General features: G+C 36.4%; 1 protein-coding gene across 4 annotated transcripts in view; it reads left to right on the top strand.

The window, feature by feature from the left end:
* The first annotated feature begins 2,407 nt into the window (after window positions 1-2,407).
* LOC100871326 (zwei Ig domain protein zig-8) overlaps window positions 2,408-12,552 on the top strand; it is a 396,962-nt gene continuing 386,817 nt past the window's right edge. For 2 of the 4 annotated variants that reach the window (XM_012483498.3, XM_012483490.3), the window contains exons 1-2: window positions 2,414-3,686; window positions 9,361-9,487. In XM_012483498.3, coding sequence (XP_012338952.1) covers window positions 9,424-9,487 — 64 coding nt within the window. In that variant the 5' untranslated portion in view covers window positions 2,414-3,686; window positions 9,361-9,423. Of the gene's footprint in view, window positions 3,687-9,360; window positions 9,488-12,552 lie in introns of all 4 variants that reach the window. The other 2 variants (XM_003689721.4, XM_012483488.3) reach the window with 2 other exon arrangements.

Genomic DNA, 12,552 nt, shown 5'->3' with positions numbered 1-12,552 from the left:
TGTTACTAGTAACTAGTAATTAAGCGAGGCGCTGCCGTGTGAAACGACCTACCCTCTGTTCCATCCACCTTTCAACCCTCCCAAGGGTAACGGAATAAACCGTTCGTGTCCATGAATTTCGCGCTTGTTAAGTAAACATGTCCATCTTAATAACTTCTTCTTTTTTTTTTTTTTTTCCTTCCCTCAAGTTTTATGAAACACGGTGACGAGTAATTTTAGAAAGGTGGATCGCCTTGGTTCCAATCGACCTCTCAAATATCGGATCCTGTGATCGAATTGCTACGTTCGAAATGATAAAATGGCCGTTACTCGTGATTTATCGTTGTGTACAGGATTTCAAAAAAAAAAAAAAAAGAGCTCGAGACTTTTAAGAGCTTATAGTACCAAGGGGAACAAAAAAATGTCAAATCCTACGATCAATCTTTTCGACGTAAAATCGATTTTTATCATTTAGGAACACGTTCGATATGAATGCGCGAGTTTTTTCTCGCGATACATTGAATATGAATATTGATTTGAAATTTAAGAATAGCTTAATTTAAATGGTAATGTTAATAGAGATTATTTCATAGATCAAAGTAAGATAAAATTTTAGTTTATTTATGTAGTGTGGAAACAGTTATTCTCGGATCACTAACAATGTTTGTTTTATTACTTTTGTTAATTTAATCAAAATAAATCTTTTTTTTTTAACAAATAATGTTTCTTATTGTAAGAATAGTTTTGGTTTCATTTCCATGTAAATTATAATCAACGTAAATATACAAGTTCTTAGAACAAATTAAAAATTTTAGAGATCTTGTTGGTATATAGATTCTTATTTTTGAAAATCTTTTAAACGTTAGTTTCTTCTTTTCTTCAAAATCATTCGTATAAGATTTCAAATCAAGGAATGTTAATATTCGAATAAAAAAATTCCATGTAAAAACGATGGTGTATTCTTTTTTGAAAAATATTTGTGCGCCGAGAAACGAAATTACTGGGATATTTACCAATAACATGTGCCATAAAATATGTACCAACTATTCTTTTCCACTGGTTGAAATGTATGCTCCGCTTATGGAAGACTTTCTACACGCGAATAGATTCAAACGTAAATTATAATATAATCCAAGAGATATAACGATCGTTTTCTTCCGACCTCGGTATTAATAACGTCTTAATTGGAAATTAGACCATGACACAGGTGTTCAGTCTTGCTTTTCGCGAGGTTACATCCTGCATCGTACAGATTTTAATTTATGCAATTAATTAATTCACGAGTAACGTAATATCATTTTAACACCATTAAACTACGGTGCACGTAGAAATATATTTTTTGAGAAAAGCAAGTGTTGGAATTTATTTGTATATAATTAGATAAATTTCTTTCAAAAAAAAAAAAAAGAAACAGCAAGCTTTATTGATCAATAAATGTTACAAAGTTTAAAAACTTGTAAATAATCTATTTGTATCACTTTGAGATTAATAAATATAATTTAAAGTGAATTTAAATGTAACGTGATAACGTGACTCGATTGATAAGTATGAATGAAAACGTAATATTTTATTCTGAATTTTATTCTGTTATAGGGAATGATTTAAATAGCATTGATTAAAAGATTTTAAGTTTCGAGTATATAAATTCGCAATTTAGAGTAGATCGAATTAGTGTAATTTTATTTTAATTATATATACACGATAGAATCAATACGATAATTCCCCAAATAACCAGGTTCAAAATGGAAATTATTCCATATAAACTGAAAATATTTTAGGAAAATATATCTCGAGGTGTACATGACACAGTGATGTTATAAAAATTTTTCGTGAATTGGCTTTGACATTTCGACATAAAATGAGAAAATAAATTTTGTTTTTTTATATTATATTATGCGCGATCAATAATTTATTCACATACACAAAGCATAATTTCCACGAAATTGAAATTTTTATTTTCAAATAGATAAATATATAACGAATAAGAATGTAATTTTATTCTAAATATAAAAAGTCGAATATCAGTATCTATAAAAATATCACATTTGATTTTGAACTATTCTAACTTATCGATATTGCTAATGTCGATAATAGAAACGCAAAATTTCAAATAAATTTTCTTAATATTATTAATCTTTGAAATATTATCGAGAGAAAGAAAGAGACAAAAAATTAATAGTACTTACTATATTTTACTTCGTCTTTGCACGCTTTTGATTTAAATCTTAGAGAAGAACGTGATCCAAAAAAAGAAACTTCAAAACTTTCACGTGCATGGTACAACAGTCTGCCTGCGATTAGAAGCTTCAGGTAGTGGGGCAAGGATGGAAGGGATAGTAAGGCGAGGGGGTGGCGGGTCCCCTGCGGTGGAACGGTGGTAGATGGTTCACCGGACGACCGTCGTTGGGGCGCTGCAACCCGTCAGGACGTCAGTTTGCTATCGTACCGCGACACGGTCGGATCTTATTTCGTAACCGTCACGTACACGTACGTACACGTATACACGCGCGTAAGAATTATTCGTAAGAATTGTTTGTTTCGACATCGTAACGGTTTTCTCGTGATAAATAATCGATAATAAACGCGATAATTAACGTGAAATGACACTAATCACGTGATCGGTGATTCGCGATACGAAGTGAGAAAGGATCGTTTAATCTCTAGTTTCGAACGTTTTTTGTTCGCGATTGACACGTTCCTTCGAATTTCATGTGCAAGTGTTCGTGTTAACTCACTTATATTTTATGTGTACGAGGTCGAGTTGAGTTTCGTGTCTTCGTAAAAATAAAATATATATATACGATTGAAGGACGTATTCCCTCGAGTGTCACAAGAGAGCGAGTACAGTGTTAATAATAAAAATAAAATATGTATCGAAACTTGGAAGGTTGAGGGATACGTTTGTCGATATCTATAACACTGTTGGAAAATGTTATTACGTGGAAATAATTGTTAGAACGCATATTCACAAGCAATATCCGTTAGATTTGAATTTTTATTTCGCGTAATAACCACCGTAGCGTTGATGTGCAATCGAGAATCGAAGGTGCGCTGCAATCGATCTATCGATAGGATCGAAACAATGCGAGAATTGAAATGTTCGTGAAAGAACGTCGAATATGCGAAACACGAGTGTACAGTTAATCGACGCACGTACGCGTAACCGTCATGGGTCGTTATCGAAAGAGTTTCAATTAAATCTCTCGTGAGGAAGGTCAAGTGCGCTGTTCAGTTTTCAGTTTTAATTAAAATACCCCTGAGATTCTCCATTGTCGTGCTTGTGTCTAAAATTAATTAACGACGGGTAAAGACAGCGAGAGGAGAAGCAAGATCGTGACACGGCCATAGTGCGAAGAAGATAATAGTATAACCTATAAAAAATCAACGGGTATCGTGCGACAATAAAATTGACGGGAGTGTTTTTCGCTCGAACGATTCGATATATTGATCGTGGAAAGGATAGAAGAAAAAACAGTATCGATGTGTTTTCTGTGGTTGAATTCGCGTGTGCGGCGGCTTAACAAGAGAGTTCGATCAGATTTTCGTTAAACGCTTTTTCGCGAGTGAGAAATTGTGTTGCGTGCGGAAGAAGAGGACATAATCATAGAAGGATAAGTGAGAAAAAAAATGGGAAAAAAGTGAGCAGCCTTTTCAGCCTGTGACGTAGCTACGACGGAGCGATGAAAACGGCATAGCAACGGCAATAGGTAAGACGAACTACCGCATTTTTCTCTTCAATAAAGTTCCATGCCAGTGAATCGATGGGGAAACATTCATTGCCAATTTCTTTTCGCTTCGATTGCATCGACGATTCGATCGAGTTTTTCAATGTTTCCCGGCTGATATTTCAAATTTAAAGTAAAGATAAAGGATAAAAGTGCAAACTCGTGAACTTTATTGAAAGTTTCTTTGCATAGCAACTTGGATAGCAAATCATTCCTATTTTCCATGGCATGCTATCCGCATACTATATACGTAATTTTATTTGCAATATATTATTTAACACATGGCATTGTTAAAATTGCTCGTGTCGTGCCACATTTTCACAGAACGTGAACTCGTATATCTGATTAATACTATTAACAGATCAACCTACATATCGCGCGGCTACTTCTCGACAATGTGTAATGCGTTCAATCATACAAATGACGTTCTCCCCATTGAAACGTTTTACTTTAGAGTTTTGCATGCGCGCGATCAAGGTAAACAACCATTGTCTCTTTATTTGCGGCTAGATTGGCATCGGTGCTTTAACGTTACACGAGTTATTACAAATGATCGATTAGTATAATGATTGGTTTGGATAATGGTCGTTCGTTTTCTGTCAAACAGAAGGCGTACGGTAACGCATACACGATCGATTATACTTAGTTCTATATTTCATTCTTCTACACGTTAAAATATTCGTACGTCACGATTTATTAAATTTACTTTAGGCTTGAATCAGTCTTGATTAAATCGCAAATTTCGAATTATATCGTATCATAAATTAAAGTAAAACGACAAATCGAAGCTTCGATCGAATGACACGTTTCGTACACGTAATTGACGATAAATTTATAGAATTATGGTATCTAATAAACGCTAAATACACGAGATTCAATAACGCACGTTGGTGAAAATCAGTGTGAAGAAGAGAGAGAATGTTTTTGTCCATAAAGGAAGGAATGATGAATTGCCAATTCGATGGGATTAGTAATAATTGCGTGGAACGAGGGGGCTCGACACGGAAATTTGTTTTTGCGCGATTTCGCGGCGGAATTTGCGGTATCGCTCGTTTGATAAAATTAAAACGATCCTGTTTTAGCGTTATCTTTCGCACGATGGTCACCCGGACAAGCGCATTACGCGCGTTCGCGTTTATTCGACAGATTAGCTGGCAAACTGTCGATTCGTGGTGGCAAATCGCCCGTTTAGAGTATTACCCGCGTTCCTATTGTTTGTTCACGCATCTGAAAAACCAAAAATGAGCCAGATGATCTTACGATTCTTTGCGAAAAGCGCCAAATTACTGCGCGGTAATTACGAATATCGCGTCTGTTCTTTTTTGCTTAGAAAAGCAACGAATGGCTAAATTATGCTGGCTGTTTGCTCAGTCTGCGCTAAGGTAATTTAACTTTCCGTTTTAAATTATGGAAATGTCCTGAAAAAGTTGCATACGTTTCACGCAGACGGGCAATTTCGCGAAATTCTTCTTATTTTTTTCTCTTTTTTTTTTTATCCCGAATGTGTTTTATAATCGAGGTTTTCTTGGTATTGAAATTATAAATGGTGAGACGCGATTTGTCGACGTACTAGTCTTGAGATAACACGTGTTACGAATTATCGTTTGATTTTTCTTTCGATGGATTCAGTGAACATTTATCAAGAAACGTAATAAATTTGAAGTTTCAAGATTGGATTTTTAACACGTATAATATTTTTTTAAAAATTTACAAGGGGGCTTCGAATTTTAAAAAAAATACTACTATCTATTTTGCACGTCGAATTATTTGGCAAATTTGGTTACATCATTTTTTAGAGTAGAGTAGAGTGGGACAAAAATTATCATTTCTGTATCCATGTGATTTTCAAGTAAACAATGAAAGGGAGAAAGCAGAATTCTTTCGTAAAAGTTAATGAAGCGTAAAAGAAACGCGATTACAAAGTTAATTCAAAGGTTTATATAATGAAAGAGACGCGAATATTTACTTCGATGAAAAAGAGTAATAGTCCGTTCCAAGCAACCGTATTAATTTCCAGATTAAAAATCATTTTCACAGAAATGATCAATTTCACTCGTTTACCTTTTTAACAATTTTATCCCTTAGTTTCCAGTCGAGCCTCATCGACAGATCAAAGACAGAGAACGGAAAGTTTTAAATAAACGGCCAACGCTTCGGCCAATGAATTACGACTGTTCGAAAGAACTGCGCCCTCCATTTTTGACCTCGCCCTCCTATCCATCGAGAATTAATATAATACGTTTTTGCAATACGTATCTCCCCTCTTTTTCATGCTTTACACGCTTTTTCGTGCAACGAATGAAATTACAAAAATTACACGTTTACTTTTTCGCCGACTGACGCTAATGAATTTTAAAACGCAGGATCAAAAAGTTTGGCCGCGATATGAAGGATAGGATAAAAAAAAAAAGTGAAAAGAGCGGGAGATGGCATGGAATATTTTGCGCGGGTAGAGAGAAAGTAAAAATTACGGAGGGAAATGGTTTCATATTCTAGGGAACACCGTTATTATTTTTGCTGATGTTACTTCATGCTCTCCGTGCATACTGGTTAAATTATGGTTGATATCATTATCACGAAAATACACCGGATGCGAAATCTGCATCTTTTGTCATCGTGACGAGCATTATTTTCTTTCCAACTTGAAATCAAGGATATCTCGAATTAAAATCTTCCCTTAATAATTTAATTCCGTTCTTTATGCGCGACAAAACGGAAAAGGAAGACAGGCTTCCTCTGCATCCGCGTTTTCTTCGATCGATTTAAAAAATAGTTAGAAATAATATTAAAAATTAAATTTACGAATTTTTATGAAATTTTTAAACCGGATATGAGCGTTTCGATCAGTCTTCCATTTAATTGATCACGATCAATTTTTATCGATATAAAAAAATGTCCCTAATAAAATTGCTTGTTGATCCATGTTTTTTTTCGCGAAATTCCATTTGCGTGGGCGCAATTAGCGCGTTACAATTCAATTATTTCGCCCGAGAGATATCCGCGCGATATATCGATAGTGGGAAAAAAGGGGGGAGGGGGATAAAATAATACTATTACACGATTGTGTACACGTTCCGATCTTTCCCTTCCATTTCCTCCTCTTTAAATGGGGTTTTCTTGATTTATTACGAGCGCAGCAAGTGGAACCGGCTATGTGTAACCCGCAGTTTATCCAAGTAAGAGCAGATAGATACTTCTCCTACTTTATTTCCTGCTTTTGGCAAAGGGATCGCGCCCCTCCTTCCGCCTATCTTCACCCGCTCCTTCTCGCCTGCTTCTTTGCTTTTCGCGCGCGAGAATGAATTCGTTAAAAAATCGGGAGACGGCTATCGTTATTTCCGCGACTGACCAAAATATGAAGGCATTCATTCAGGCAGGGCTTTTCCACACTTTTAACATTGGCCGGCCGTGATAAATACGAGGGGCACGCGCGAGATCATAGATCACGTTCTTGTGGAAACTGTGTAACCTTGTTTTCGAAGTTTTGTTTTATTTCTCGTGGCTTATTATTTATAACGAGGTAGGTTAAATACAAACAAATAAAAGATTTTTAAAATGTATTTCGATTTTTTTGACAGTTTTTATAGACGATCGAGACGAATAGAATGGTTTATTCTTATTTCTCCTCGTTTATCGGAAAGGAAGCTTTATCGGTATTTAGAAAGAATTAAACGTTCAGGAATTTAATAAGAATTCTTCTGCGTTATACTTTTCTTTACGCGATCCCATTCAGCTTTTGTACAACCTGAAAATGATAGATTAATTGTTAAAAATATCAATGGCCGTTTATATCCTCATCGCTATTTTTCAATTAAAACAACCTGATTTACATTTATACACGCGAATCAAGTTAATATCCGTTTGCAGAATACTTAAGTATGTACACGAAGACATTGGTAAAGTTTGTATGTTTCTCGTGCAATTCAATTGTTTAGGAAAGTAAACTTTAGTTAACAATAAGTCCCGCCTAGCCGAAGCTAGATACAGATGCTTGGAAACAAGATTTAAGTTAATACCGAGCAAGATTGCTATCGAAATCCTTGCCAAGCTTGTCCAGATTAATATCGTTACGATCTTCATCCTCTCCCATGTTTCTTTAATAAATATTCTTTCTAATTCCTCTTCTTCTTCTTCTTCTTCTTCTTCTCTCCGCTAAAACTTTTAATCCATCTTGACGCGGCAATTTCACTTTTCTTCGACAGACAACGCGATCAATAATCGATCAGAGAAAAAAAAAAGACAAAGAAATTTTGAGCAAACGAATCACGCGACGGTCTCATATGCGCGACGATATAAAGTCCACGTACAACTGGCGCATAAAGTAAAAGCGAGGCCGGATGAAAGGAGGTAGCGAGAACTAGCGGGAAACGTGCATCTGAAGGGTTGGTTGAGTTGCGCGCAGGAAAGTAGACGGATAGAGTGATAGCTTCACCCTTTTTCCCTCTCCTCTCTCTCTCTCTTTCTCGAGTCTGTCTCCTTCCTTTCTCGCGTTACCACTTCTCCCCGTTATTTGTTTCCCTTTTCCTAATTCCATGTTTCTATTTTTTCCTCTTCCCTAACATTTCCTCTCCTCGCGCCTCCCCCATGCTATTTCTAACTCTCTGCACCTCGCTGCACCCTGTCAAAGGAATTTCACGCGTGTTTTTCGAATAAATGGACCGCGAGGGTGGAGAGTCGGCAGGAGCCAGAGAGACGCCAGGTGAGAACCCTGGCAGGCCTTTTTGCGGACAGTTAGGGGGTTGAAGGAAGTTGCAAGAAGGATAGTGATATTTAGGATGGAACGATTTTTAATCCGTTTGTTTCGTGGAATTTTTCTCGAGGGATTTGGAGGAAAGTTTTCAAGGGGATGTTGACGTCGAGCGATTACGTTGCACGATGGGTTGTTGCTATCTTTGAAGAACGGCTATCGTTTTATCGATCGAGACAACACCTTTGCGATATTTTGTCGCTCCGTATATTAATACACCTTGATACGTGATGCGTGGCGCGCTCCCAAGATGAATATAAAACTTGAGAGTAATAAAGTTTGCGTAAACTTGTGACCTACTTCGTTATCGAGCGAGATTCATTTCCGAGTGTTCGTTAAAATTGGTTGTTCAAGCTGTTTTTTCAAGCCGATAGAAAAATTCGGTGGAACAGTTTGGCTTTTTTTTTCTCTCGATATTATTCATCTTTATCCCTGAAGAAATAAAGTTGTAAAAATTCAAACTGAACTAAAAACAAAACTCTTTCCTTATAATTATCTCCAAAACTGAGTAATTTACCTTTTTTGCAATGCGAATGATTTTTCTTTCAAGCTGTTCGAACAAGTATTTATTACACTGTGCAAAGAAACAAACATTTCTTCGTTGTATCTTTTTACCGAGCATATTCGAAAGAATGTATTTTTAAAACGCGTATGGAAAGACGGATAAAGAAATCTGTCAGCGATACTTTTCCACGTTACAGTTTTAACGGGCGGGCATAAATCTAGCGTTAAGTGAAAAATTAGTTTATTACTCGTGCGGAGAGGCGCATATATCACGTTTGTATCCAGCTTGATATTAGTAAAACGGTGCCTCTTGCAAAGATTACGAACGCATGAGGCGAGCGTGCAATATCTTAGGTACGCTGCACGTACACGGTTTTAATACAATGTGTCTGCTCTCCTTTCCAGCTCGTCCCAACGTCCAACCGGCACGTATTATGTGAGGTGAAACTTGCAACGAGGGAAACGAAGATGTCCGCCATCAGCGTGGCTGCATGGCTGCTCGGCGCCGTCGCTCTCGCCGCGATTAATAACGGTGAGTTGCATTATAAAACGCTTATCGCGTGAATTAATAATTATCAACGGTGGATAGAGCCAAGTTCTTGCTCCCCCAACTTGGACAGTTTGCGCGAAAGAATTATTTCTCTCTGTTTGCTGAATGCTTAACGAGTCGAGTCTATATTGGGAAGTTAAGTTTTTGCAATAATTGATCGCCGCGATAAGGGGTGGATAAGGTCGAAATTTGTTGATAATATTTGGGGGGATAAATTCTCGAGAGGACAAGGATCCTGAGAAAATTCTTTTTTTCTCAAAGAAAGAATTAACGAGGGAAACAAATATCATAGAACAATAGCATTATGGAGAATTAAATTTTATCGATTTAACCGGGTGATAACGAAACAAAATTTTATTCAATCATTTCTCGAACAATTTGATATTTTTCGCAATCGAAACTGTTCCATTTCCAAAAACTTTTTCTTCCCTTCATAAAGTGGATTCTTCTTTTTTTTTTTTTTTTTTTTTAACATGGATCAACGCATCGATTAAACGCGAATATGGCGTCATCGCGGTTCCAAGTAACAGGAAATTCTATTTAGATAAGAGAATTGTTGGAATATTATTGGATGAACGCGAAATACATTTACGTAAAGAAGTTTCCAGTTAAAATTTTCCGCGATGGAGGTTTACGATAATTGGAGTTCTCCAATTCGTTTGATTTATTACGCGGTTAGTTTCCTTTACTCGTTATATGCACTTCCATTTCCTCTGCCACTTGTTTCAAAATTGTTCCTCCTCCGTCGATTTTAATTGGGAACGAGCATGCGAACGATACATTTCCCCGCAAACATTTAAAATCGCAATCAGGCGGTGAAATTGTGCGGGGTAGTAGAGGGAGAAAGCCCTTATCGAAACGTTGATAAAAAAAGCAAATTCTTCTAACGACCATTTTCGTTTCGTTCGTAGAATTCATTTTTCACGGTCAACGTTCGTTACGAAAAACGGAATATTCGAAAGGGGGTTGAAACATAATTAAAACAGGTGTAAAGGGTTTCCCTTTGCTTTACACTCTTAGTTCTGTTTACTTAGATTCGAGAATAGAACGTCTCGTTAACGAACTTTTCTTTTCTCTTTCTTGTCGCGTCCGTTTCGGGGAGCATCGACATTTCGAACGCAATGAGGTGGCAATTAACGGTAATATTGTTACAGTTTGGAAAGTGATTTTCGAGCAACGAGAATTCCATTTCGTACCGCGGGCTACCGCCCTCAAACCGGCGTTAATTCACCGTCTATAACTTGACGACAAGCGGGTTACACCAATCGACAGCTAGTTTTACCATTTTCCCCGTAGCAATTAAACATTTTCCACCGCAGGCCGCTTTCACGTCGTCTCAATTTAATTCTCTCCTCGAGAAATCGGGAAATGACGCGCCCTCTCATCGTTTTTATTTTTGTTCTTCCTTTGCCACCAAGTTCGACGTCTACGATCCTCGAATGTTCGAGATGTTGACCCGGAACAAACTCAGAATAATTTCCTTGATGGAACGTCCGCGTGTTTTCAAGGGATTCCGTCGTGGAGGAGGGTTTTAAGCAGGAATTTCGTATTGCGTAGTTTGTTCGAATGTCAACGTATCGAAATTAGCGGGATATTTCGGGTAAATTGTATTCTTTTTCCACCGGTTTTCGATCGAACGAGGGATTTTATTATTTTTATTTACGTAATTTATTTCTATCATGCATACGGTTGGAACGTGTTCGGGATATATTGTTTGGCCGTAAATATGTAGCAGTCGGTTATACGCACTGTCCTATTTTATTCTATAAATGGATTCATCGAGGACAATATCGACATTCCTTCTCGTCGATGCTCAAAGTTTCATTCATCTTATTGACAAGATATATTTTCAGGATTACCGGGTTACGATGTAAAATATTATTCGTCCTCCCTCGAAACTTTATTGATCGCTAATTACTTCGATATTAATTAACTTTCGTGAGATATATATATATATATATACATGTTCCAGGATATTTTAATCCTGGAAAAAGTATAAAAATTGTATTTTACCACCTGTCTTTAAACATGTAGGATATATTAATTTCTTTTCCGTAATAATTCTCCACGAAACTATGTCAATCGATATTTAATATATTCGTGTACAATATAATTGGAAACGCTCAAATATTTGGATAAATACGAATGATAAAAATTTTTCCTCGCTGTAATTAAGTTGTAGTAAATCAAAAGACAACGATTCGATGGATTATCTAAAGTATTTTTTCGTGTAAACATTATGTATGAAACATTAAATGCAACATCGAGGAAAAACAAATTAATTCTTCAGTGATTAAGATCGCGATATGTTCGATATGTTGTATCTAGGAAATTGATGAGATGTAAATTTTCCATTAAAATTCATTCACCAATCAATAAGTAAATGGATCCGATAATTGATAGAAACAGCCATCCATTTCCTTCAACGAATATATTTTATGTATACTCAATGTCTTTTAATGGAACCTCGAAAATTGCTGAAATCCTATATGTACGATCACTCAGAAAATCTTCTACGTTATCTTAGAAGGAAATTCATCTATCGTGGAAAATTTGATTTCGCCTGAAAATATTTTTTATACAAAGCTTATTATAACTTGAATATAATTCCACCTCTTGATATATTATTTTCTAATAAAGAAACTTTTCTCTACGCACGATGCTTCTACGCATGAAATAGAATATTATTGTTAATCTCGTTAACACCATTTATCGGTTAAATTTGCATAAAAAACACTTCTGATCGATTATATCGTCTTCCACTCTCCTTCTTAACAAAAAAATCTCGCTCGTCGAACGCGTGAACAGTGTTGGTTCACGATCGAATCCTGCATGCACGCGGACGCGCAACTTGTTAGATCAGAATCATTAAAACGAGAATGCTCGAGGAGATCCATGATTGTACGAGTCGCGTGCACTCGAAAAGAAAAGAAAGGAAAAGAAAAAAAAAAAAAAAAAAGGAAAACACGTAAAGGCAACCCCGTCGACTTTCGTCTCGAGCTGCGGGCAATAAACACTCTCTTTTCCCCGGGCAAACAATGCAGTGA

Source organism: Apis florea, unplaced genomic scaffold (assembly GCF_048593485.1).
Source record: "Apis florea isolate Af1SG1 unplaced genomic scaffold, ASM4859348v1 contig_2190_pilon, whole genome shotgun sequence".
In the NCBI taxonomy this organism is placed as follows: Eukaryota; Metazoa; Arthropoda; class Insecta; order Hymenoptera; family Apidae; genus Apis; species Apis florea.
This window is presented reverse-complemented; position numbering and strand designations above follow the sequence as displayed.